The sequence below is a fragment of the Diospyros lotus genome, chromosome 7, assembly GCF_014633365.1.
Source record: "Diospyros lotus cultivar Yz01 chromosome 7, ASM1463336v1, whole genome shotgun sequence".
In the NCBI taxonomy this organism is placed as follows: Eukaryota; Viridiplantae; Streptophyta; class Magnoliopsida; order Ericales; family Ebenaceae; genus Diospyros; species Diospyros lotus.
Window position 1 is genome coordinate 33,360,157 of NC_068344.1, and position 27,838 is coordinate 33,387,994.

At 38.5% G+C, this 27,838-nt stretch overlaps 2 protein-coding genes across 4 annotated transcripts; one reads left to right on the forward strand and one right to left on the reverse strand.

Moving 5' to 3' along the window:
- Positions 1–803: 803 nt before the first annotated feature.
- On the reverse strand, positions 804–18,041 carry LOC127807017 (UDP-N-acetylglucosamine transporter UGNT1-like). 3 transcript variants are annotated; one of them, XM_052344682.1, is made up of 10 exons: positions 17,741–18,033; positions 15,638–15,714; positions 14,206–14,367; positions 13,978–14,111; positions 13,175–13,305; positions 13,042–13,086; positions 12,807–12,904; positions 11,407–11,514; positions 1,301–1,357; positions 804–1,138 (listed from the first exon to the last, which is right to left on the reverse strand). In XM_052344682.1, the coding sequence occupies exons 1-10, from the start codon at positions 17,859–17,861 to the stop codon at positions 1,064–1,066; spliced, it is 1,008 nt and encodes a 335-aa protein (XP_052200642.1). In that variant the 5' UTR covers positions 17,862–18,033; the 3' UTR covers positions 804–1,063. The 3 variants fall into 3 exon arrangements, with proteins under 3 accessions (XP_052200642.1, XP_052200643.1, XP_052200641.1); XM_052344683.1 differs by lacking the exons at positions 804–1,138; positions 1,301–1,357 and adding an exon at positions 10,175–10,725 and having other exon boundaries at positions 17,741–18,036; XM_052344681.1 differs by lacking the exons at positions 804–1,138; positions 1,301–1,357 and adding an exon at positions 10,776–11,325 and having other exon boundaries at positions 17,741–18,041.
- A 1,575-nt stretch (positions 18,042–19,616) lies between these two features.
- On the forward strand, positions 19,617–27,830 carry LOC127806781 (serine/threonine-protein kinase rio2). The gene is made up of 14 exons (XM_052344295.1): positions 19,617–20,235; positions 21,139–21,231; positions 21,416–21,462; positions 22,210–22,280; positions 22,386–22,499; positions 22,589–22,764; positions 22,845–22,933; positions 23,286–23,403; positions 23,586–23,659; positions 23,809–23,856; positions 24,285–24,459; positions 26,222–26,350; positions 27,081–27,188; positions 27,410–27,830. Exons 2-14 carry the CDS (start codon positions 21,148–21,150, stop codon positions 27,596–27,598), a joined length of 1,422 nt encoding a protein of 473 aa, XP_052200255.1. The 5' UTR covers positions 19,617–20,235; positions 21,139–21,147; the 3' UTR covers positions 27,599–27,830.
- Positions 27,831–27,838: the final 8 nt, after the last annotated feature.

Sequence of the window (27,838 nt, forward strand, 5' to 3'; positions counted from 1 at the left end):
AAAGTACCATCATACACAGTGGTACTGCGACAAATGCATGACACTGTTAAGTTGGAAATGGAATTAGGGGCTTTCACTGTCTCCACATGCAGGAAGGCCCCAGAAGAAGGCCCCAGAAGAAGGCTTTTCTCTGCACTCAAGTGGGTGAGATATCAGACGGCCCTTTTCTTTTCCATGACAGTGAACTTTTCCTTCTCCTACTCTTTTAACTTTTCCTTTTCAGAAAAAAATAAAACCCTTCACGATCAGATCAGGGCATTAAAGCTTACAAGGTGGTTGGCTGAATCACCTCAACAGAAAATAATTTCCTTACTTCCAACTACATACAATGTCTTTTCTTTGTTTAATTCTCGGGTGTTCATGGTAAAATTTCTAATCTTAAGAGTTTTTCACGTACCGTTTCACACACATAGGAGAGGTTAATAACGATACATAACAACACACCAGATAAGAGACATAATACATGATACCCACAAGAAACCACCCCCATAAGAGGGTGAAACTCCCACACTGTAACTGTCATGATTCGAACCTGCATTTTTGGATGCAATCTATTATGTGAGAACCAACTGTGCTACGCCCATAAAGGCGTCTTTTCTTTGTTCTTGATAAGATATTCGATGTGTATTTTACCCCTTTTCTTAACTATATATCCATGATTATGAGAAGTAGCAGTCACTGCCCTTCAGATGTGCATTAAGTAAAATCACCGGTCCTAAATGCATACAACTTAATTACTCTCATCTCAAACCATACAGTTCCAACCAAACTGGTCCTAGCGTCTATAGAAACAGTGGAAGAAATAGAATTCCAAGCTGTGGTCAGATCGAAATTTTGCAGCATTGGCTGCACTCAGTTCTTCTATAAAATGATGAAACTCAACAAAGAACAGCAAGAGAACAGGGAGTTCAAATCTGAAGTTTCATTTATCTTGAACGAGAACAAACTATTTATAGCATTAGTGTTTATGAAGTTTGATAATTGTACCAAAATTTCGGAGCTGTTGAATAATAATAACATCCATCTCCCATGGTAGTTTTTGCTCCAGCAAGCATGCTAATGCTTACTTCCCCTTCAGTTTACAGTAAGCATATAAACAGGATCCGAGAAAGCCGAGAAATTGGCCAACAACATTCAACTGGGATCAAGAAAAGAGAGCAGCCAGTGAGAAATTCATGCAATGTTTAGAACTAGGACTCGTTGAAGGAGAAAGTAAGAAACTAAGTGATTATATTTTTCTGCTAAGAATACAATTAGGAGGCATCAGGGAACTGAAGAGTGAAGTGAAGTTTGTGCTCACCAAATCAAAGGGAAGCCCGCCAAACAGCAGCCAGCCAAGTCCAATTGTAACTAGATCCTACATGAACATCATTTATCAGTCACAGTATTCCCTGCTTATCAGTAAATAAATTCAATCAATTGTCGAAAGAAATGTGTATACCTCTTAATGAGACTTGGTAAATAAATTATTCAATGGTTATCCGTATGTTCTTGTTGCCTATATCTATATTTTGACAGGGTAGATGGTTCAAAACACAAGATGATAGATACAGCAGAAGTTTACTATGGCCATACAAATTACTCGAGTAACTAGCAAAAACCAAGCAATATTTCTTTTCTTCTTGTTAAGAATAATCAGAAATAGCAAATCTCCTTACACAGTCAAAATCAAACACTGTTAATAAACAACTCTTATGGCCGAGAGTATAAACAACACAGCAGATATTAAAACATAAACGAAACAAGAGACACAAGATTTATAGTGGTGAACCCCAAATAGGGGCTACGTCCACTTGAGCTCTGGTGAGAAAAGCTCGTTCCACTATATAAATCAATCCGATTACAACCATACACAAAATCAAAACAAACCAACCCTGGTTCTCTATACAAAACCACTTTGAACAGGTTAGGACTTACCTTGAATCAAACCAAAGAACACACATGGACAAGAAGAAGATGAAGACTGTATAGAGAATTTACAAAGAGAAAGAGAGAGTAAAAAACCCTAAATGACAAACTCTAGGCCAACCCCCCTCACTTTTCTTTTGTCTTCCTGATTCCCTTCATCAATCTCGAGGCGGGCAATTGTTATGTATAAAAATACAAAAAAAATAGAGAATGGTGGAAGCCCCACGTGGCAGCCCGAGGGAGCGCCACGTGGCGAGTGCTCCCTGGGTGACCAAAGGAGGCCACCCAGGGGGACGCTCACTCGGGGGTAGCAGAAGGGCGCGCCCCCAAGTGACACTTGGCGAGCGCGCCAGGCGCGGCCCCCCGCGTGCGCTACCAGGCAGCACGCGGCTACCTGGTGGGGGCCGCGCCCCTGCCTACTCGGGGGGAGGCCGTGCCTTAGCGCGCGGCTCATCTGCCCACGCGCGACCCTGCGTGCACCCCCGCGCGCGGCCAATTTGCACCCGGCCCCGTGCACCCACGTGCACGGCCCCTCGTGCTTTCTTTCCCCGCGCTCACACATACCCCCGAGTGAGGGTCACTTGGGGTACCACACTCACCCCCGTATGCCTCATATTCTTGCGCCAACGCCTCCAAGAGAATCGGCCTAAAACTACTCCCGCGAGACTTGGTCAATGCCTCTCCGAGATTCTCGCCGTGAAACTCAGGACACGCGACACATGGATGCCCGTCTTGTTGCTATAAATAGGAGGTCTCTTGCCCTCATTTGGTATGCAACATCTCACTCTCGTACTTACTTTTTGTCTTCAAGTATTTCACTTCTACGAGAGACTAATTTAAGCATCGGAGGGTCCATGCGGGGATTCTCACCCGCGCCCCTAATCGATTTTCTTTCCAACAAGTCATTCATCGCTCTCAAACTAGCCAAGGGACTCATCCATCGCTGTCACTACACCCCGGAAGGCTCATCCATCGCTGTCACTCCACCCCGGGAGACTCACCCATCTCTCCCGATAATTACTTATCGTTTGGACAATCCACACGTCACCCATGGCCCGAAGGAGTCATCCATCTCCCAAGTAAGTCATCAATCACTCAGATACATCACACGAGAGTCATCCATCGCTCGGATCAGCCACACATGGGTCATCCATCGACAGTTTTCCCTTTTACAAATTTATTCCCTTTATCAATCTCGAGGCGAGCAATAAATAAGTCAATTGGACGGCTGCGATGACACAAGATAAAGGAAGCAGTAACGACTCAAATGAAGTCGTGCAAGGGTGATTTGCTGCAAGCTATGCGACAAAAAACCAAAAGGCAAAGGGCTTGGGCTTGGGCCAACGGTGGCTGCCAAATGGCCCTCCAGTGGGTGCCCAAAAAAGGCAGCCCACGGTTGCCAAGTGGCCCCCCAACCTTTGGGCCTCATTTGATGTTTCACAAAAATATAACAAACTCCACCTTGAAGCATCAAATGACTAAGTAATCAGATATGACATATAAGTTTAGCATGCTATAATTCTCACCTTCACTGCTCTAGATGACTAAAGAATTAGCCATCATCGATATGCAACAAATTCAAGCAACGCTAGAACTTAGTTGCAGTCAATACCTTGGTGCCCATGTCGGCATGATTGTTAGCTGTAGAAACTTTCTGGATGCCAATAGTTCCATTAGCTATCATTTCCTTTACATGATGATATTTTACATCCACATATTTGGTTCGATCATGATACACAGGATTTTTGGTCAAGTGGATGGCACTTTGGCTATTCGAGAAAACCACCACTTTACTTTGAAGCAAGTGAATTTCCTTGAGAATACCTTGAAGCCATATAGCTTATTTGAAGGCATCAGTTACAGCCACGTACTTTGCCTCAGTAGAGGACGGAGCAACAAGTGGCTGCAGCTGAGACTTCCAGCTAATACAATTTCCACCCAAGGTAAAATAAAAGACAGTGGTGAATTTTTTGGAATCTCTATCCCCTGCAAAATCAGAGTCAACATACCCAACAAGATCAAGTGTATCAAACATTTTCTCAAAATTTAAACTAATGCATACAGAACCATTTATGCACCTAAGCAAATGTTTTAAAGCATCCCAATGAATTTTCCCAAGGTTTGACATATATCGACTGAGTAATGAAATTGAATATGCAAGGTCTGGTCTGTTACTTATCATTGAATGCATAATTGTTCTGATTACATTTGTATAAGGGACATTTTCCATTTCCACAATTTCAGAATTGGATGTGGGACACTGTAATTTAGATAAAATAAAATGTCCAGCCAAGGAAACTACAATAGTTTTACAATTTTGCATTCCAAATTTATGAACAGCTTTTACCAAATAATCATGCTGATGTATTTTGAGGCTATTATTGCTTCTATTTCTCTCAATTTTCATTCCTAATATTTTCTTAGTAGGGCCTAAGTCTTTCATATCAAATGTTGCATTTAGCATTGATTTTAGTTCCTTAATCTTTGACTTAGACTTGCTAATGAATAGGATATCATCTACATACAACAGTAGATAAACAGGAATGTCAAAGAGCATAAAGTAAAAGCAATTGTCATGTTGACTTCTAACAAAACCAGCCCCTAGAACAAAATTATCAAATTTTTTGTACCATTGTCTTGGGCTGTAATACCTAGGAATGATGCGAGGCCATAAATAATATTTGATGAAGGGTATAAATGGAATTTGCAGAAACATAAGACTATAGGGTACACTAACGCAGTTTTGGACGACCGAATTAGTCGGAGAGAGTACCCCGAACCATAGATAGCCAGGGAAAATGGTATCGTATCGACGAGCGATTTAAACTATGATTTTTAGTGATGAAATAAATTGGATCAGGAACAGTTTTCGGTACAGCTGTCGACCGGGCTGAAAAAAATCGAATCGACGTAAGAGACGTCCGAAAAGTCAACGGAACATGTCAGGGACTAATATTTTATGTATAGAACAACCCTTAAGTGATTTTGAGTTAAATCGAATGGATTTAAGGTCAAATCGACTAGTCGAGCCTAAGTACAATTCTCTAAAATTACCCGAGGGAGGTCAAAATGATAATTTTTCGAAAGTTTCAAGGATGAAATGAATAGTACAAGACTTGTGGGCCTTAGTGATAGTATTGGAAAGTTCATGGGTGTCTTGATAGGGGCTAGAATGGAATTAAAAGAAAATAGGGGGTGAAAGTGTAAAAAACAGAAAATGGCATAGTGTGAACACGAAGGGATTTCGGCCGCCACACTGCCACCACACGTGGAGGCCGTTTCCGGTGATGGGACGGCCGAGGCTTGCTTGGGGAAGGTTATATACGGCCGGGAGAACGCTTGGGGACCAAGCTTGGCCGTTGATTGGCCGTGAGGTGATCGGAATTTTAGTATAAATAGGGCCGAGGGTTTCGAGCTTTTAAAGCAAAAATCGACTGAGTTTTTGAATGATTTAGAGCGAGTGATTAAGGGGCTTTTGGTCGCGAGGCATCAAGGATCACTTTGGGCTCGATTTGAAGCATTTTGGTGTATGTTTGAGGGTTATTCGAAATCGGCCGAGGGTTAGAGGTGGTCCGCCAAGCTGGACCTGTAAATCGATTTTTGAAGGCCTTAACGGTGTTGTTTCGGCCTGATTTTGGTGCCATTAGGATCGATTCTTCAAGAGTTTCAAGGGGGTACCGGTTTTGCAGCCATCAGAGCAACCGCCGGTGACCGGACTTTTGGAGAAGACGGTGGTGCGTGCAACCATGAGCCAGCCTTCACCCTCACACACGCCCCAAGCGCGTGAGGGCGCGTGAGCAAGGGTGTTTTCGTAATTCCAACTTCAGTATTTTTTATTTAATTATTTTAGGAATTATGGTGTTGAAATATTTGGAAAAATAGTTGAGGAAATAATTATTTTGGAATTATCAAGGTGAAAAATGGGAGAAAATAGAGGAAATTATGAAATAATTGAGAAAAATGGATTTTAATGTTTTCTTAATTAAATATGGTGCTTAGGAAGTATTGTGGCTCGAGGTTGTATATAAGTTCAAGTATCTAGGATTTGGCACGCAAATCGAGACGTTACACGGGGATCGAGGCAAATTCGAATACGTTCGAGGTGAGTGGTCTGATCCTATCTTTACCTTATCTTGAAAATATGTTGGAAGGTGTGTAGTGGGTTCAGGTGGGCGGTGTTACCCTCCCGAACTTAGGTTACACACAATTGGGACCAGTTCTAGTGAGCGGTTTTACCTCCAGAACTTGGGTTGTTCTGTAAAGGCGTTTTACTTATGTATTTGTGGCATCATTTGCATATTGAACATGTGATATATTGCATCAACTGTTTTTACTTATAAAAGAGTCGGTGCATGACGTGTGATTTTCATATCATCGGGGTATTGATATTCGTGTTGGTGTTGTGTCCGTATGGGACGGGATGGGGTCTACTTGAGATTGGGACAATGTTAAACCAGGTGAACGGATGTTACACTGGGGCACTCGAGGGAATAATGTTAAACCAGGTGAACGGGTGTCACGACGGTGCACTTGAGGGATTAATGTTAAACCAGGTGAACGGGTGTCACAGTGGGGCATTCGAGGGATTAAGTATGTCGCGGCAAGCTCAACCCCAACGGTGTGTGGAATGGTGTTTTTCACGGGAGGTTGAGTATGCCAGGGTGATTTCTCAAGCTAGACGTGTCTTGCATATTGTTGTCTTTGTATGCCATGCTTGTATGTCTTTCATGCATTGTATAAACTGTTTCATGCCGTCACTTAAATGTTTTATCATCTAACCTGGGCTATGCCCCTGGAACGTTTAATGTTCCACCCAGGGACTGTTGCGAGGGCAAGGACGTGGCCAGTTGAGGGCCAATGGTGCTTAGTTTGATAGTCGTTGTAACATTTGGAGGCTTTAATACGTATTTCAGGTTGTAAATGAACAGTTGTATATTAGCAATGTTATCATTTGATATGTATTGCGTATTTTGCTAAGGAAATGCAATGTAAGAACTACGATGTTTTGATATTAATGTATCCGCTGCGTTGTATTATGTCTCGTTTAGTTTAATATTATTGATCTTGGTAGTTAAACGGGCAAGGCTGGGGTTCTCGGGGTTTGTATCTGCATGAGAAGATTGTTCTGACACACCGCGCGTGTTGAGCTTGGAGGAAAAAAAAAAAAAGAAATCCCAGGGATACCCTTATAGTGACACGCCTGGCGAGATGGGGTGTTACATGGGCCCTGTTTTAAACCATACAAAGATTTTTTTAACAAACAGACATGATCAAATTTATCTGAAACAACATAACCAATGGGTTGAACCATGTAAATGTGTTCATCAAGGTCTCCATGCAGAAATGCAGTTTTAACATCTAATCGTTCAAGTTCTAAATCAAATTGAACTACAACTGCAAGCATCATGCGAATTGTCTTAAATTTAACCACATGAGAGAAAATTTTTGTATAGTCTATCCCTTCCCTTTGTGTAAACCCCTTAGCTACTAGTCTTGCTTTATATCTAATAGGGTCATTAGGAGACATACCTTCTTTTAGTTTGAACAGCCACTTACACTGGATCAACTTCTAATTTTCTGGTCGAGGGACAAGAACCCAGGTTCTATTGGCCATCAGGGAGGCCATTTCTTCGTCCATGGCTTGCTGCCATTTCTGACTATCCTTTGAGCTGACAGCCTCCTCATAAGAGGAAGGCTCACTGCTCCTCATTTCAACACCTGCCACCAAGACACAATATACTAAATCTGGAAAAGCATACCTAGCAGGTGGTCTTATAGTCCTCCTGTTTCTATCTCGGGCAAATTGGTAATCACCAAGATCATGTTGAGGGGAGTCATGTTGCTCCACCTCAATCTCAGTTTCACCATTTTGTTTCTCATGATCAAAGGTCTGGTCTAAGTTTGATATGGGTGAGGGATCACCCTCTGGTTGAGGTTCCGGTATAACTAGAGCATCAAAAGGGTTATCATTTATAGCTGGATGCTCCACCTCAATTTGGGTTCCTCTTAAGCTAATAAAATTATATGTGTTACTATGTTGGTTTGTTTCTTCAGTGTTAGATAATTTGCAAGGGAAAACAACTTCATTAAATATAACATCACGGCTAATGATAATTTTTACACCCTTAGACTGTCTTTCCCATAGACTATATCCCTTAGTTCTTTCTTGATACCCAACAAAAACACACTTTGTGGATCTAGGTTCCAGCTTACCTTCAGATTTGTGAGCATAGGCGTCACAGCCAAAAGTTCTTAGGTAATCTAGGTTTAATTTTCTTCCAGTCCACTTTTCTTCAGGGCATTTAAAATTAAGGGCAGTAGAGGGACTTCAATTTACTAGGTGTGAAGCTGTAGCTAAAGTCTCTCCCCAGAAGAATTTAGGCAAACCAGATGTGAACAGAAGGCACCTCATTTTTTCAAGAAGGGTTCGGTTCATTCTTTCAGCTACTCCATTTTATTGAGGTGTGTTTCTAACAGTTTTATGCCTAATTATACCCTGGGAGTTGCAATATTCATCAAACTCTTTGTTACAAAATTCTAACCCATTATATGTTCTAAGAGTTATGATTTTCCTGTCAGCTTGGTTTTCTATTAGGATCTTCCATGTTTTAAATTTCTCTAATATTTGATTTTTAGTTTTTAACAAAAAAAACCCACACCTTCCTAGTGAAGTCATCTATAATAGAGAGAAAATACCTGTTACCGCCATGGGTGGGAACCTAAGAAGGTCCCCACAGATCTGCATGTAAGTACTCAAGGCATGCTTTCGCCAGGAGAGTTCCCTTATGGAAACTCATCCTGTGTTGCTTACCTAGCACACATGGTTCACAAAAATCGAGGGACTCAGCAGACACTGAACCAAGGTATCCTTGGTTTGACAGTGCCTGCAAACCTTTCAGGCTCATGTGACCAAGTCTCAAGTGCCATAGTTCTGTCTTATCAGTGTTAACATAGCATGCAGAGTTTGATTTAATAGAGGAGTGAAAACAACCATTTAAAACATATAAACCATTTTTCTTTGAACCAATTAAGATTAAATCTTCTCCTTTAAAAACATTCATAGAACCGTTTTCAGCTTTGTAAGAAAATCCTAACTCATTAAAAGTACCGAGAGAAATCAAATTTCTTTTAAGACCAGGTACATATCTTACATCAGTGAGTGTTCTTACTTTGTTGTCATGCAACTTAAGAGTAATATCACCTTACCTTGAACACTACATGAATGATTGTTACCCATATACACTATTCCACTTTCTCTGTTATTAAAGTTATGAAACCAATCAATATTGGGACACATATGAAAAGAATAGCTAGAGTCCATAATCTATTAATTTTTAACAGAACAACTAGATACATTAAGCATGTCAGCTAAACAGTTAGAACTATTAGCTGCCACAGTTACATTGCCCCTTTGTTTCTGTTTTTTCAAATAATCATAACAGTATTTCTTTATATGTCCCTCTTTCCCACAGTGGTAATACTTCCATTTTGTTTGCTTTTGTTTTCCCTTCTTATCTTTCTTTTTTCCCTTCTGACTTGACCCATTAAATTGTTCAGTATTCCCTGTATAATTTCTTTTATCAGCATTTCCTTTTACAAACAAATTATTGCCCGTTTTCTTAGATGTGCTAAGTTCTAGTTCTCTAGCCTTAATACCAGAAATAACAAGTTCCATACTAGGGACTATACCAGTATAACATAAAGCATGCTTCACTACATCATAATCATCAGATAATATGTTTAACAAAATCATGGCTTCACTAGTATCACCTAAAGCCTGATCAATACCTCTTAATAACAAAGTAAGTCTAGTAAATTCATCGATGTTTTCATCCATAGACTTAGAGGTATTCATCTTAAAGTTAAACAACATACCTTTTAAATAAACCAAACTAGGAGCAAACATTACAAAATACAAAGATTCTAATCTATTCCAAAGATCAATAGGTAGAGATATATCGTTAACCTTACGGATTACAAAATCACCGAGATGGAGGAATATCAAATTGAAAGCCGCTTCTTTGATTTCATCAGTTCAAGCTAGCTGCCCAGGTGACCATTTACGATCATCTGGCTCGAGTGCTATAAGCACTTTGTGATGAGAGAGAAAAACCCTCATCTTCTTTTTCCAACTTCCGAAATCCCCCTTTTCATCGAATGTACTAATTTCAAATTGGATTGTTGTCATTTTCATGTTGCACGAAAAATGACCAAAAAATAAACCCTAGATTACTGACTGAGACTTGTACAGCAAACTCCCGCTGACAAGTCTCCTTAGAAAAAAAAAAACCCTTAGGATATGCAAACCGGGAGCTCTGATACCACTATTACGAATAACCAGAGATAGCAAATCTCCTTACACAGTCAAAATCAAACACTGCTGATAAACAACTCTTATGGCCGAGAGTATAAACAACACAACAAATATTAAAACATAATCGAAACAAGAGACACACGATTTATAGTGGTTCACCCCAAATAGGGGTTACATCCACTTGAGCTCCGGTGAGAAAAACTCGCTCCACTATATAAATCAATCCAATTACAACCATATACAAAATCAAAACAAACCAACCCTGGTTCTCTATACAAAACGCTCAAAACCACTTTGAACAGGTTAGGAGCTTATCTTGAATCAAACCAGAGAACACGCATGGACAAGAAGAAGACGAAGACTGTACAGAGAATTTACAAAGAGAGAGAGAGAGTAAAAAATCCTAAATGACAGACTCTCGGCCAACCCCCCTCACTTTTCTTTCATCTTCCCGATTCCCTTCATCAATCTCGAGGCGAGCGATAAATAAGGCAACTGGACGACTGCGATGACACAAGATAAAGGAAGCAGCAACGGCTTAGATGAAGTCGTGTAAGGGTGATCTGCTGTAGGCTATGCGACAAAAAATCGAAAGGCAGAAGGCTTGGGCTTGGGCCAACGGTGGTTGCCAAATGGCCCTCCAGTGGGCGCCCAAAAAGGGCAGCCCACAGTTGCAAGTGGCCCCCCAACCTTTGGGCCTCATTTGATGTTTCACAAAAATATAACACTTCTCTTATTTTGATTCTCTAAATTCTTTAATTGGGTTGTAGCAGATATCAAATGTGAAGTTGATTTCAGATATGATGTAGAAACTATGTGTTTTGGATCATTGCTGTTTGACACAGACATGGTCTAACAAGACAAGGTATTTCAAATTCTACGTTGACAGGGACAGTCGGGGGAAAACACATTTCTAGCCTCAACAGGTACTTCCTGCTTGACTGATGACAAGAACCTTCAAAAATTTTGATAAAACACAGAAACATTTTATTATTTGGTTCCAACAGCCTAAGGGATGACAGATTGAGCCAAAAGGTACAACTGTCTGATGCCTGATGGTCAGGACTAGTAGACCAGTTTTGCAGCCTAAGAGACGATGATAACTGCATGGAGATACAAAGGGGGACAAGTTATTCCGACCCAAGCTTTACACATGCAAGGTACTTTTAGATGAGGTGACGAACCTTCAAGTTCCCACAGATTGTCTGTGTCAGTGCAGAGTTCAATGTTGTATTTAAGAACACGCAATAGTTCAACAGGAAAGCCATTATGCAGGAAAGCACCATCACGACCTACATAACAAACCAATGCAGCAATTAGAACAGGTATTAAACGTTAATGCGCTGACATCAACAACCATGAAATGCTGAACATCATTTAGGATAAATTTAGGAAAGAAACAAAGTTCATTTCATTTAAGACACAGTAGGTGCCGACCAAACCACAAGAAACTTGAGGGGAGTAAATATCTAGGCAAGCAAATTCGTAATTGTAACTGTACAGTGATTTCATATAAATAATGTTTATTTTTATGATTATTACGTATAAACCATGAAAAGAAAAATCAGATTCCAGAAATTAGTGAATTGGTGACTTCCATAAAAGATAGGTGTACAGGCATAAGTCGGCTGGTAAAGGAAAATAACATCAGAAACGTTTTAACAGTAAGACAAACTTTCAGTGTGTATGTAGGTGCATCAGGACATCTTGCATGCTTCATACACACAGTGCCCCTCGAAAAGTTCTCATCAGTAAGTGTTATGACAGAAAAGGGAAATAGAACAAGATTTGTGGGAAAGAGCAGAACTTCTGGGCTCGGGACAAACTAAATGAAATATATGTAAATGGTAGACACATGGATAGCATATCAAATGCTTTTCGAGTACCTATAGTCCACTTCATATATATAATGAAAAACTACAGATGTTCTTGTTGAATGGGACAAAAAATAGATATTTCCCATCAAAATGGTAGGAGCAGTAAAGGACAAGAAGATAACCAATGTCTCCAGGATGTAATTCTTGTTAGCAATAACAATAATGAATGACTAGATCTTGCATCTGGCCAGACCAAGAAAAGGAGAACAACAAACAAACTTTGCTAACAGAAAGTGGTCAAACAAGTATACCGGTAAGTTGAAAAGCAAGAAAATGACATTGACATCAGTCAATTCTGAGAAAAGCCAGGGATGCAGATGTGCAGAACAAGATGACACAGAAAATAAATAAGAACATCAGCAAAATTAGTAAACTAGCTCTAGTTAGGTCATGGGAGAGAAGCTGAAGATAATATGAGGAAAGTACTTGTACACATCCAGTAAAGGATGACACAAGGCAAAAACAGGCCAAAAAACAGATTCCAAAGATGCAACAAGTGGCTGAAGAATATCGAGGATGTCAAGCACGTAAAATTTTTCACCTCATGCATGGAAGCCCATAAACTCATTTCTGGTAGATAAGAGTCTAATCAAAAGAAAAAAAAAATATACAAGTAATCATGTTGTATATGACCATGTCCTGAGTAATCATGTTGTATATGACCATGTATTTTAAAGATACAGTTCTTCATCTGAAGAAGGAAGCACCTGAAAGCCTGGGGTGAATAAATGTGGAAAGTTCATTGTCACCTCCAGGTCACCTCTGATGAATGTCCAGAATAACAGGACAGGTCCACAAATCACTCCTTCAAAAAATATAATCAAAGATACATTTGTAGGATCAAGTTCTTTAAGCTCAGTGAGCCAGTATATTTGATTTACCATAGCTTAAAAGAATTTGGAATTCAAAAGAAATGATTCTGTTGGAGACTCGTCATTTTACCATTGCACCACATGAGGCCAAAGCTATTGAGACCACTGGACTTCCCTGGGAAGATTTGAGAAAAGAAGTATCCATAAAAATATGCCATGACTCACAATAGGATGAAAAGATATCCATGAAGATAAATTATTACCAACACGAGCTACAGAAGCAAGATATATTGCTGTACAGATATTTGATAGGAAAACAACAGCATAGCTGTAGAGGTCGAATGACAAGTCCCGAGCTCCTGCGACTAGTGCACCAAGTATTATTGTTGCCACACTGATGAATACCTTGGCCGTTTCCACCAAGAAAGTTGTTAGAAACTTGATTATATAAAAGCCAGTCGCAGAAAATGGAAGGATAAGACGACCTACCTATGTTGAAAATTTCAATTATTGTTCACTTTGAAGCCTACAATCCTAATCAAACAATTGCAAACTTGAGGCTCTAGAACAGTAATTTAAAATCTGTAATTTAGTTTCTTCATGAGAAATATACTCAGCTAAGGTCAGAAAATGTAACCCAAGAATGTCTGAAGATTAATCCATAGTGACAGACAGTAGTAGGTAAACATGAGAATAGCATATGCATATGCCACCAGCATGTTAGATGGTGCTATTAAAGAGATCCAGATTCTAATTTTCTCACTGTTGATATATATAATTTTAGTTTCTATAAGGTCTTTATCATCGGTAACAATTAATTGCTAGACATGAAACTCAAAATCAGTACAAAATATTGATCATTCATGCAATATCAATTGAAGCGTACAGCAGAACAATAGTCACAGACACATTTATCTTCAAGTCACATTTCTTATTCAGGTGCCAAAGAAATGCCCCCCCCCCCCCCCCCCCCAAGTGAAGTTAGCATGGTACTTTTTTCTATTACCAGAAACATCATGAATGATCAAGATATTTGAGAAAGCAACAGTAAAGCTAGGGAGCTTGCCTGCAAATAACAGGAGGTGAATGTTTCTGTCCTACCAAAAAATACTCCACGACCATCGTAAAAGCTACTGTTGTGCGCCTAAGGGTGGTGTACATGGGAACACTTACACCACGCACAGACTCCATTGATGCCAGCTTTTGACAACACAGAAGCATTTTAGTATGTCTTCAAGGAACACTCTAATGTCAACTAACAGAAAATGGATGACTCTGTACCATCAATTCATACCATGTAAAGCAAATACGACAATGAGAGAGGAAGGGTGTGAACCAATGTCTTGAATGGTACAAGGGTGGCTGGATTAGTAGCTTTACTCTCTTCATTACCATCTGCAAATGAGATGATCTTCCAGTTTCTCAATGAATACAGAAATATGCAGGAAGTCATCAGCTGCAAGAAAATTACATTAACAAATAATTGCTTCAACTAAAAATAAGAAAGCATCAAACTAGACTCCAATTTGCAATAATATTCCATGTGGCATCAAAACTGCCAAGCCACTTAAGAATCAAAGGTCTTGAAATAAGTAGGTGGATATAAGCAAAATAAAGATAAACCAAAGGAAGCAGTTGAACTCATAAAACAGCAATTATTATTAGAAAACAAATGAACTTTCATGCAGGCTCTGGTTATAATAGCCAAAAATATGTTGGTATATTTCATTTTTTTAGTGAGTAGTCATCAAAATCAAACATTATCACTATTAATGACTTTTGATGAAAGAAACTACTTTTCTTTATGGTTGACAATCTGAGCATTTCAAAATTAGATGTCAGATTAATTACTTTTCACTTGGCAATCAAATGGCATAATAACGTGACTTTTAATGAGGACTGTTGGATCGACTGTCATCCTATAAATTTGGATGTGATTTGACTTGTATATAATGTCTATGCCTTCTAGAATGTGCAGAATTCTGGTGCTTCAAAGAAAATTTGTAACACCGTTATACATTAGCTATGTGCTCTCAACTATTTTGATGCTTAATTCATCAATAACCTATAACGTTCTCTTCCATGATAGTTATTTTATATTTAAAGAAGCAGATAGTGATTTTCATAAGCAATAAATGGAAGCTCAACCATGATACAGAATACAACTGCTTTCTTCTACAAGTTGTGGAAACAAAACAGGTTTATAAATTTCTTAGAAACTAGATACTGAATAAACTAGTTCTGTATGAGACCACTTTTGGACAAAATGAAAGCACTTGGTCCAACTAGCATGCCAATGCTGGATCAAATATCAGGCTAGCCAGTTTGGGTGAACAGAACTAAGGTTAATACCCTCAGCACCAAGAATTTGCTATACTAATATTGACCATGGGCCAATAGAAATTCTTTAATTTCCTCCTCTTACAGGCATTAACTTTCACAAGCCCATAAAGAACATCTCATACTACAGATGTGAGATGGATAGTGAGGCAACTTGTAATCCCTATGCAGCCTCTTTTGTGTTAATATTTGAAAGAAGAACAAGACAATCAAGTACATATTCATCACTGCTTACCATGCTTTTATTGTGAAGAATTATTAATAAAATATAAAAACAGCAGAACATGTGGACAAGTAATGGCAAGAATTATCAACAGCAGAAGAAGCGTTTCAAAGTCAAAAATGTGCAGGCTTCTCCGTTCAAAGAATTCAACAAAGGGAGTCACCTGCAGAAGTGTGATGACATTCGAACAGGGGAAATCATAAGAGGAAATGGCTGCTTTGTTGAACATGACCAAGAGAACTGCACAAAAGATGTCGAAGTGTGATTGCAGTAGTGAACATGGGACTAGCAATCCCAAGCCACTGTAAACGAAAGCATCGCAAGAACAGTAGAAAAATATTGGCTAGTAAAGTCGTTCAAGAAAGTTGGCCCACCATTCCGTAGTTATAATATCACAATCACCAATATAACAAGTGCTGACACTCATATACAAATACAGAAAAAGGTGTAAAATTGGACTACTAAAATAGAGAAAAAGCTACGTACTTGTATTTTACAACTTGGGACCACTTGAACCTGAATGGTGATAAGAGTTGATAATCAAGAAACATCCACTAAAAAAAGCAACGTGGAGTTACTGCTATGAACTCTGCTGTATGCTAAGAGTACAAAAGGAAAAAGGAAATGAATGACAAGACAAGTGCAATCAACCAGCCATAATACCCTTCCCCCCCCCCCCCCCCCCACCCCCCAACCACGCCCACTCTTCCTTCTTTCTTGGTTTTTATCTTTAGGAGGGAGAGCATTCTTTTGACAGTCATTTTTTTGAAATTTAACAACCAAATACTGCTTGTACGATATCCCAAGTGATTGCAAAATTTATATATTTAAGCCCAATAAATTGAAGTTTTGTGGTTGTAGAACACGGGATTCTATCTTTTTTAGTATCATGGAGTCAGTGGCTATGTTACATGGACTTGGGTACAGGTGTCGGATGTGGGTATGTACCTAGAGGCTGGACTTGTCAATATCATTAATTTTAAGAGACGAGAATATATGTCTGAACATAGGATACGGGTATTGAGATAAGACAGAGAATAATAAATCTTATTACCCTACCCATACACTTGCAAATCTTTTATCTTTTAGTTCCACAACTAAAAATTATGAGTTTGTTTTACTTATACATATAAAATTCCTCCCTCTTCTTCTCTTTCGAAATAATATAGTTTCTAATCATGTAGATGGAAGATGCAAGATTTTTAGTACTTTTAAGATTGAAAAGATGAGCAAAGCCAGCATGACAACAAAATCCTTGTCCGCCTGAAAAGAACTCAGAAATATTAATTCTACATCAGTAATATTCAAATGCAAGAATGAGAAAGCAAACTACTAACAATTGAATGGAACTACCATCATCTAAGTCATGCACATTAGATTGAAACCCATCGTGTGACTAAGGACAAAGCCACTAAGGTGTGAACAGTATAACGTTATTCGAGAGTGTAAGCGTTGTCAGCTAGATGCAGCCTAACATAAGGAACAGGGTGCCAAAAAACAAGTTGGCTTGTTGCCACTGGGCACTACTAAATATATGGTACAACTTGGAGGCTATCCTTGCTACCCCTAATTGAGTTCCTAGCTAAACCCGAAGTTTTTTTTGGCTCTTTTCTTGTACTTCAATCTATTAACTATTACCCTAAAACAAAAACATTTTTCTTTTCACTCTTCCAAAGGGCAACTCTTCTCCCTGGGTTAGCCAGATGCGGCAGGGCTTAGAAATACCATTTTCCTGGAAGTTCCATTGGTTCCAATTATACTTTTTAATCTGAACATCTTCATATTTTGATAATATGATGAATCCAGCCACTATGTTTAAAGGTGGACAACTTTCTGCTACATCCCTAAATACTCTAAAATCTAGAGTTCCAGAAGGTTTTCACCACGCTCGCATCCAAATTCAGGTAACATGGACCTCGTGAACGTGAAAACATGATATGCAAACAGCACATTCTAACGCTACTTGCTGCCTTTCTACCCATAGTCTAACAATAGGAAAAAGAGAGCAACTTCCCCAAAGATTACAAAAAGAAAACCAAAACAACAAATCCAAGACAAGCCCACTAATTAAGTTGTCAAATATTTCACAGATACAGATTTGTCGATACACACTCAAGCAAATGCAAACCACATCGCATGGATTTGTATCTTAGTGCAGAATCAAAGAGGAAATCATCAAAAAGGACCATCAAACAAGTCATTCATGCCTACAAACAAACACAAAAACTACATGACCCTGCAGAAGTACTGGAAGACGATAATTAACCTGCACAAGCCATGTAAGAGACGGCGGCATGGGCGCCTCGCTCCGTCATGGCCGAGCCCTGGCGGAGCTCTCCTCCTCCGCCCGTATCGGCCCTTGACACCGGTAACTTCAAAGAAGCCATAGCCAAAGACTTCCCAGGTATCTTTTGCCTCTCTGGTTTTCAGAGCGTTGGGGAAATTGAGAAAGATGGGGAGAACTTAAATGAAAAGTAAGAGAGAGAGCGTGAGAAAGAGAGAGAAAGAGAGAAAGAAATAATATTTGTCATCATAAGTTGGCAGCAAGTCCGAGGAACAGTCAATGCGAGTATGCAAACCTGCGACTTTGGGAGCTTCCTTGCCGTTACAAGCTTCAGGGGTCAACAAATCTGAGTCAAGTCAACTCCAGATTTTGATAATAATTAGAGCAATATGTCAAATAATCAACCTACTTTCAATGTGTTAAATAATTAGAGCAATATGTCAAATAATAATTTATTTGACATTTTTTAAATATAATATTTAATTTAATAAATAAATTTATTTATTTAACAAAAAAAATATCAAAGCACGTCACCCTAATAACTCTGCATAGTTAGCATCAAATAATTAATATATAAATATATATAATTATAAGTACTTAAAATAATAATGATAAAATATCGTATGATTATAAAATAATCATAATTAAAGCATTTACATATTTTGTGATCATAAAATATTTTCTTCCTTTTTTGATTTTGCAATGGCCTAAAGGGTAAAACATTAAAATTGAAAAAATTTGGAAATTCCTATTTTGGTATGGAAATATTACAATTATTAGGGCAATTAAGGCACCTATGCATGCATTTTGGTACATATAAAGGATCTTTATTTAAAATAATATATTATATTATATAAAATTTATATTGTACCTATAAAGGATCTCTATTTAATAACTTAAAATACTTTTATTGTATATACAATATATTTTTTATTTTATATTTTATATAATATTGATACTTATATATATCATAAAGTTTTTTGTGAGATATCATCATAAAATATATATTAAAATTCTAAAAATTTGGTGAAAATTTATATATCAACACTTAATTATCAAATAAACATGAGAAAACATCAAATAAATATTATTTACTTGTTCATGATGAAATTTAAAAACATCCAATAAGTTTATTATTTATCTTTTTGATAAAAAAAAAATAAAACAAAGTTTATGCGTAAGATCTCCAAATGGGCCAGGATCGGTCTATAATGAATGGGCTAAGGGGTAGTTAGACTCGGCCCACAAAAGGTCGGGGCCATTAGGGCTCTCCCTTTTCTTCAACGACTTCGAATGGGGAGTGGAGAGAGGGAGAGAGAGAGATATAATAAGAGAGATTGAAACAAGAAAAAATCATAAGATAGAGAGACAGTAAAGGACCGAGAAGGATGAGAGAAATCCACGAAACACCGCCAGTCGAGCTTGCCACAGGTAATCTTTTATTCTTCTTCTTCTTCTCCTCCTCAGATATCGTATCGGTTTGATTGAATTGTAGCTATCATATATGCATCCACATATATATATATATATCAAATAGATGATTATATGAAGCCTTCTTAAAAACCCTAAGATAACTTTGTTGGGCTAGCTGCCATTTCACCGTTGCCAAATCTAGAAGCTGCTATGAGACAGTGTTAAATTGTTAACCGCTAATTTATCTAAAATGTTAAGCTTGTAGGGGGGGGGGGGGGGGGGGGGGGGGGGGGGGGATTACTTTGTTTGTTATATGCAGGGACGGATTTTGTTACATGCAGGGACGGATTTATGTGTGAGCTGCCCTACCCAGGCAGCTCACAACCAAAATAAAATTTGTAGAATAAATTTTTTAATTATTTAGTATTAGCCCAGCCCACCCTAATTTTTTTCAGCCCACCCACTTGCCTGCAAGCCACGCCTCGCTCAACCTCTCTTCTCCTTCCTCTCTCGACCTCGCTCTCGCTCACGGCTCACCCTCGCTGCCTCTCGCTCTCTGCCTCCTCTTCTCTTGTTCGTCCGCTCGTGCTTGCCCTCGCTCTCTGCCTCTCTATTGCTCTCGCTCGCCCTCGCTCTCCGGCTCTCTCGCTGTCGCTCGCCCTCGCTCGCTGCCTCTTTTGCTCTCGCTCGCCCTCGCTCTCTGCCTCTTTTGCTCTCGCTCGCCCTCCGGCTCTCGCTGCCTTTCTCTTGCTCTCGCTCGCCCTCGCTCTCCGCCTCTCTTGCTGTCGCTCGCCCTCGCTCTCTGCCTCTTTTTCTCTCGCTCGCCCTCCGGCTCTCGCTGCCCTTCTCTCGCTCTCGTGCTCGCTCTCGCTCGCCCTCACTGCCTCTCGCCCTCGCTCTCTGCCTGATTGCCTCTCTCTTGCTTTCGCTCGCCCTCGCCCTCGCCCCCACGCTCGCTCGGCCAGTCGGCTTCGCCTTCTTGCTCGCTGCCCTGCCTCTGATTCAGGTCTTCGTTTTACCCCCCCAAGCTTCCAGATTTGCTTCATTCGAGCCCAGCTGCCCAGGTATGTTTTCTATTCTTTCAGTTGTTTGATTCTCTCGATTGATAGCTAAATGTAGATAGTTTTTTTATTTTTCGCCCATTTTTTTTTTCTTGTTTATGCTTGATTTGTTGTTGAAATCACTGCCTTTTTTCAAGTTTTAATTTAGTAATTTTCTGCTAATTTTGTGTCTGCTTACCTATTTGACTACTACGTTTAGTTAGGATCTTAGAAATTGGCTTGGCTGGAAATATGAAATTTGTTATTGTGAATCTGTTATTGAATATTTGAATCGACCATACTTTTGCCTTCTCTTGTTTAAACTCTAGAAATACAGTTGTTGTATTAGACTTTCATTTGCCTCAAATTTTGAATTAAATATTTTAATTGTTAGATTATTAAATTGTGTTATTTTTTGTTTGTGTATCCTTAGAATTTAGAATGAAACAATAAGAAAGGAAAAATATTATTATCTTTTTTCAGAAAGAGAGATGATCACACTAGTAAAAATATTTCAATTCATAGTGAGCAAAATCAATTTAACATAAGTTTAATGAATTTGTCGTTTTAAAACCTCGTCGAGCACAAGTTTAATGTTGTACTGACTTTTTGATTACATAAAAATTTTATTACATTAATTTTTTAAATTTCAGCCCCCCCTAACCTAAATTCCTGGATCCGCCCCTGGTTATATGATTAGTTTTACTTTCAACATGCTCTCTCATGTATGGCTGGACTTGACTCCGTAACTTGTTGAATATGTGCAACTGCATAAATGTCGCTTTGGTGGTGAGATCTGAGCTTCTTGACCTTTGGTGGCTTTGATACCATGTTAAATTATTAAACCACTGGCTCGTCTAAACACTTAAGCTTGTGGAGAGAGTGGTACTTTACTCTTTTATATCATTAATTTTACTCTTAAAACAGGTAAGAGTCATGAAGCTGGATGTGAATGTTCTTAGCCACCTGTCCAAAGATGATTTCAGAGTTCTTACGGCTGTTGAGATGGGCATGCGCAATGTTCGTTTCTCTCTCACTCTGTCAATTATTAGTTGCTTTAAGTTTTCAGTACATTCATATTATCCGTTTCTGGATATTATTTAATTATTTTGGCTTTTCTATTGGATTGAGAATAATCAGGCATTGTTTTCTGTGTGGAGTTGAAACTGATTCTCCTTCTACATGTCTTTTTACTCTCTGTCAGCATGAAATCGTACCCTCTGAGCTCATCATCCGCATAGCTGCTCTCAAGTATGCTTCTCTTTCTCAATAGCTTATTTCTTTGACGATTCTTGATTTTATTTTCTGTCAATAAAAATTATGCATATTTGCATGTATTAAAATGTGATACTGCTGCTTTAGCAATTTGAGAGTTTTCTTTTTCTTTCTGTTTTTTTTTTTTTTTTTTGGGGGGGGGGGGGGGGGGGTGTTGGATGTACAAGAAATGGCTGAATGTAATGCTAGCCTCATTGAGGTAGACTTTGGATATAGAGGTCAGTTATATACTTCCTGCATAGAAGGCAAGCTCAAACAAAAAGGAATGATCATGCCAATTCATAACAAGAATTCCACGGGATTCTTCCCATTCCTAAATTGACTAAGCTGCACCTTTAGCAATAAGAAAACTAGCTATCCTCTTCCCGATGTACCCTGCCCACGAGACATCTTTACAGGATACCATTATGTCTTTGCAAGTTTCCATATCAGCACAGTAGTCAATCCCTCTGATCTAGTCTCTTTGTGTCCATCCACCATTTTAAATCTGACCTTGAGAAATCTAGTGTGCCGCCATAAGATCTCTCATACTGATAACTTCACTCCTTGTCCATAAGATCTCTCATACCTGAGGCAAGCACATGGTACTCTTCTTGTATAGAGACCAAGATGGTACAAGGATGATCCCCTCATCTGAAGGGACCTTTATATTTTTCTTTCATTTTTTTGATTGCATTTTTCTATTTTCTGTAGCTATTTATTAAACTCTGTCTATGCATATAGGCATGGAGGCACATACAAGGTGTTGAGGAATTTGCTCAAACACAAGTTGGTGCACCATGACTCGTCAAAATGTGAGTAATTGTGTGTTCAAGTGAATTGATTTATTTATTAAGCATTAATATCTCAACGTCTTGAGTGCCCACCTCATTAAACATTTTTGTTATTTTGTTATCTAGATGATGGGTTCCGGCTCACTTACCTTGGTTATGATTTTCTTGCAATCAAGACATTGCTTAACAGAGGAGTTGTTTCTGCTGTTGGTCGTCAAATTGGTGTTGGAAAAGAGTCTGGTAATATAGAAATTCTTGTCCTTATTTTATAATTCAATAGATTGGAATGTTAATGACGTTTGCCATTTTGACCATTGTTTGTATTCTAGATATCTTTGAGGTTGCTAATGAAGACGGTACAATTTTTGCAATGAAGCTTCATAGACTCGGTAGAACTTCTTTTAGGGCTGTTAAGTCTAAGCGAGATTACTTGAGGCACAGGAATAGTTTTAGCTGGCTCTACTTGTCTCGGCTTGCTGCCATCAAAGAATTTGCTTTTATGAAGGTTATTTCACACCTGCTACTTTGTGTGGGACTGCCATATTATTAGGTTATTTTAGTTGAGATATCTCCTTTGGTTGACAGGCTTTGGAGGAACATGGTTTTCCCGTTCCACATGCTGTGGACTGCAATAGGCATTGTGTGGTTATGTCACTAGTCCAAGGATATCCACTGTAAGGGTTCTTTTGCAAGTGATTTTTTTTTATCATATTTTAATACATCCTACTCTCCATTCTTTTCTAAACTTAAACATGGAAAATTTCTCTAACATTAAGTTTTTCAGATAAAATTTTAAAAAAACTATATTTTCTTGAAAGATAAATAATATAATCTTGCAATTTTCATTGCGAAGGTTGATATCATAGAGTTGATAGCATTTTGTGATCACTTTCCCTTAATTTCATTTTATATGAATGCTGCATTTCTTTCCTATATTTCTTTTTGGCCTCTTCATGTAAATATCTCTCTGGAAATAGCTACCTGAACTTCAAATTAGATTATGTTGCTTAATTGTGTTCAATGTAGTGTGCAGGTAAAGCAATTGCAAAATCCAGAGACAATTTTTGAAACAATAATTGGTCTTATTGTTCGGCTGGCAGAGCATGGCCTTATTCACTGCGACTTCAATGAATTCAACATTATGGTATTTTGGTGTATCTCATTTCAACACATCTAGTTTGATTTGACATTTGTGTTTACAATTTTTTCTTATTGTTTAGGTTTTTCTATTATGTAGAATGTCCCTGCTTGTTGTAATTGTTGGGTTGTCTCTATTTAAGAACTTAAAAGCCGTTTTCCATTAATTTTTGAATTTTGCTTTTGTAGATTGATGATGACGAGGTCATCACAGTGATTGACTTCCCACAGATGGTATCAGTATCTCATCATAATGCGCAGATGTATGAAGTAGTTCCAATCTTATGTTATAAGTCTTTTATCCAACATATCAAACTTTGATAACTAATTATGCACTGACAATGCCTGCCACATTAATGTCTGAATTGATTAGATAACATGTTTAACTTATTTTTAAATTCCAATCTTTCAGGTACTTTGATCGTGATGTTGAATGCATCTTCAAGTTTTTTAGGAAGAGGTAAGAGGTTTTCTCCAATGCTTTGGAATTTGGACTCTTCTTGAACATCAGTCATAATTTAGTCTCCATTGCTTCTGTTATGGACTTATATACTATTTTCATTCTATACAATATTGCTTTCCATAAACATAGTGCTTTTCTATATAAGAGGGTGAGACTTGGTAGCAATGGTAAGGCTGCTCCTTTGTGAGTAGAAGGTTATGGGTTCAAATTGTGAAAATAGCCTCTTTGCAGAGTGCAGGGAAAGGCTGAGTACAAGAATGAACCCTCATTAATCCTTGCAAAATGGGGAGCCTTGTCTATTGGGGACACCCTATAAGCAAGGTTAAAGAGCAGAACCACCGAAAAGGGGGGATGGGTTCTGAACAAAAACTATATAAAAGATGAATGAGTTTGTATTGTTCATTTTTTTTTTACCATTCATGTAGGTTCAACCTGTCTTTCCAAGAACAAACAACAGAATCTGAGTCTGAGGGTTCAGATGCAGATTCAGATGAAATTGGCTGGCCTTGCTTTTCATCAATAACAAAAGTTGCTGGTTTCCTAGACAAGGAACTTGCTGCCAGTGGCTTTACTAGAAAGGACCAGGAAGACATTGAAAAGGTACATTGAGTTTTGGTTTTGTTCATGCCAGCAGAGAGGTTGCATCTACATCTCCTCGATTTTAACTATTATCAGCTTGCATTGAGCACATTGTAGTTTCATGTGATTTCTCATTCTCTAGTTATCTTGAGTCCATCCTTGCCAGTACAATGTTTCTTTATTCTAGTAAATTTGCCTCTCCTGTGATTTGGTCTCTTCATCTGTAACAATATCAAAAACAGCATCCCCACGATGGTGCTTTTTGTGGATTGTGTCGAATGTCAATCAGTTAATTCACATCATACCAGAATGGAAGGATCCCAGATCAATGATTGGATTCAGTTATCCGGGGTTCTATACCTTATTTTGATGGCGCAGCTCATATCCTTGATTAGACTCTATTATCTCTTTCCCTGCTACTATATGTTATCATAAATAAATCTCCAGCTTCATCTGAGGAATCTGAAGATTCATCCTTTAATGTCAACTGCTTTACACTACAAGGGAGATTTGAGACGTTCTTTGAACATGCCACTTCTACTGAAAACTTCCAGATCATGATTACCATCCTTGTCTTTTATGTCCCGTGCATATAGTAGGTTTAAAATCAGCACGTCTTCTGAAAGAATTGGTTTCATGTTTAATAGGTATCTTCAATCTTCCATGAACTGGGGGCCCCACCACTGTTGGCTGATGGCTCACAACTACCACTGCAAAGTTTGCAATGCCTTTATTTGCTACCTTGTAATTTTTGGAGGGGGCTTCTGATTATCTGATTCTAACACTGGGATAGATGACCACATCCAATATTTGGTCTTTTCCAAACTAAGGGCAGTGGAAAACATCAGAAATGGGATACATTGCATCCTTGTTAACATCCATGAGTAAATACATTATCTTCTGCATAACTTTGGACAAGGGATCTGTAAAGAAAAAGTAAAGAGAAGCTCTTCATTGCCCATGTTTGCCATTAGTGAAGTTCAACCTCATTTCAACTACTATCTTTTCTTTTGCTTGCTCCATGTTGTCCATGTGTATGTTACATTATTCATGTAGAGGAAGGGTAGGTATGGACAGTAGACTTCTCCTGCGTCTGCCCTGCATCAAGTATCCTCCCCATCCCTGTCCTTATATCAGTCAAGTGATGCGTTTTAGTTAGTTTCTCACTTCATTCTTGTTAAGTGGAGAGTACTCATGCACACTGAATTTTTATGTGATTTTTTTTTAAAAAAAATAAGAAAATTATTTGTTATTGAATGTTAGTACATCTACAATATCATTAATGTCACTAAAAAAATATTGAAATATGGCTTCTAGCAGTAGGACAGCCAAAAATTGGCAATGACAGTGGTGGCTCCCAGTGATACTGAAAGGTTAAGGATTATGCATGAGGAGTGAGAGAAGAGAGTAAGAAATATAAGTGTTATATATATAATAGAAAATTAATTTAAAATTATGTCGTTATCTGATGAGATGGGAACCTCAAACCTCATCCCCTGCTTTTCCCTGACGAAGAAAAAGAATTGTTCCTGTTCCTTCGCTGGTGGAGAAAATTTTTGGCCTAAACCATAGATGGATAGGTTTGTTGGGAACCATTTGGAGTTAGGTACAGATTGGCATCCCTATTCTTATGGATTATTGTTTGTTTGGGTTGGGTCTGATGTCCTCTCTCTTCCCTATAACATTTATCTTTGAAATCAGATTCTTTATTTTCTAAATTTCCCTGGTGTATTAAAGATTTTGTTTTTTGCTTTATTTATTTATATATTTCCACTTTTTGCAGTTAACTGAAGTAGATTGCAAGAAGGATAATCTAGATTCTGATGATGAAGAAACTTCAGATGGATATATTTGTGATGCAACAGAAGACTCCAACATCAAGCAACTTGATTCCATGAGTTTGGTGGATCAGGTTGGTTCTTAGAATAAATATTTCCCCATGCAAGTCAACCCAATGCCAACAAGATCATTTTTCTTGTTTCCAGTAAATGACCAAAAGGGTCTGAAAAATAGTGTACAGTTTTTTGGGTGAGGATGATAGGTTTATGCTGGGATATCATTTGATTCTGATCTAAACTTAGAATTGGATGCTGACTTGCAGGCAAATGTGAAGTTTGTGAGATGAATAAATTGGAAGACTGTTGAACTGCAATTTTGAGATACATTTTTCCTGCTTATTAGGGAATTATGAGGTCTTATTGACACCAAGTACTCTTGACTTCCAGCATTATCGTTAGAATCTGGACCTGTTTATGGAGACTGGTGTTTGGGTCTTGCTGCAAACAAATATATGTTCCTGTTTGTTACTTTATGTGAAAAAAGTCAATGCGACCACTTTTTCAGGAGCTGGTTGTGACATTAGAACGAAGTGCATTTTTTATCATCTGAAATTTCTTAGCTGAGTTGGATTGTTTTGGGTTGTGCCACAGCCAAGAGGACAAGCATATTTAGATCCTTTAATGTGTTATATAATCCAAATATAATGTGGTGTGCCCTAATTTTGGCCTTGGCTCCTATGTGATCTTATGAAATATGTGACACCTTATCTTAGATATTAACTTTCATTATCATGTTTCATGTGTCATTAGGCTTGTCTTTTTGTTGCTTTGAACATCAGATCTGACATTGGTTGATGAACTTAGGATGAACAAAGTGGAGCTTGTGATGAGAAAAGCAATGCAGAGAGGAATCAAGGGGATGCTGAAGCAGGACAAAGCAATGGAATCATGACACAGGTTGCGAGTGACGAGGTAGATTTCGAGTCATTAGTAATCTTCCAGTTTTACAGTAGAGGTTCACTGAACTCGTGCATAGGGCCGGGGGTCTTTTGCCGCTACCTAAAAATGATATGCTTATTACTAATAAGCTACCCACAAATGGGACCTTTTCTCATTTGATGTATCTTGTAAGGTGGTAAATTTATCTGGAAGTCCTATTTAGATTTACCATTTTCTTTCTGTGCTTCTCTTAGGAGGAGGATGAAGAAACTAAGCACCGTGATGAACCTGAACTGGCCAAGCGTCTGAACCGGCAGAGGCGGCGAGCCATAGCTGCAGCACATGGAGGAGGGAAGAGGTTTTCGGCCCGAAATTCTTACAAAGACAAGGGTGGCAGGTCTTCTCACAGTTCCAAGATCCAGAAGCAATTGAGCATCTGGTGAAGCATGCCCAATGACAAACAGAGGCTACAAAATCATCAAATATTGTATACAAATAGTCTGCTTGTACAGGATGAGTTTGCTTCTTATCCTGTTAATGGCAAGGTTGGGGCAAAGCTATGCTTTGTCACATAATTTTTCTTCACTTAAACAAATATGGTAGAGGTGTTCACTGATTGTCTTGAGAGATTGTAATCGAGTTGGAAACTTTATGCATGATTAAAATTTTGCACTACCCAAATT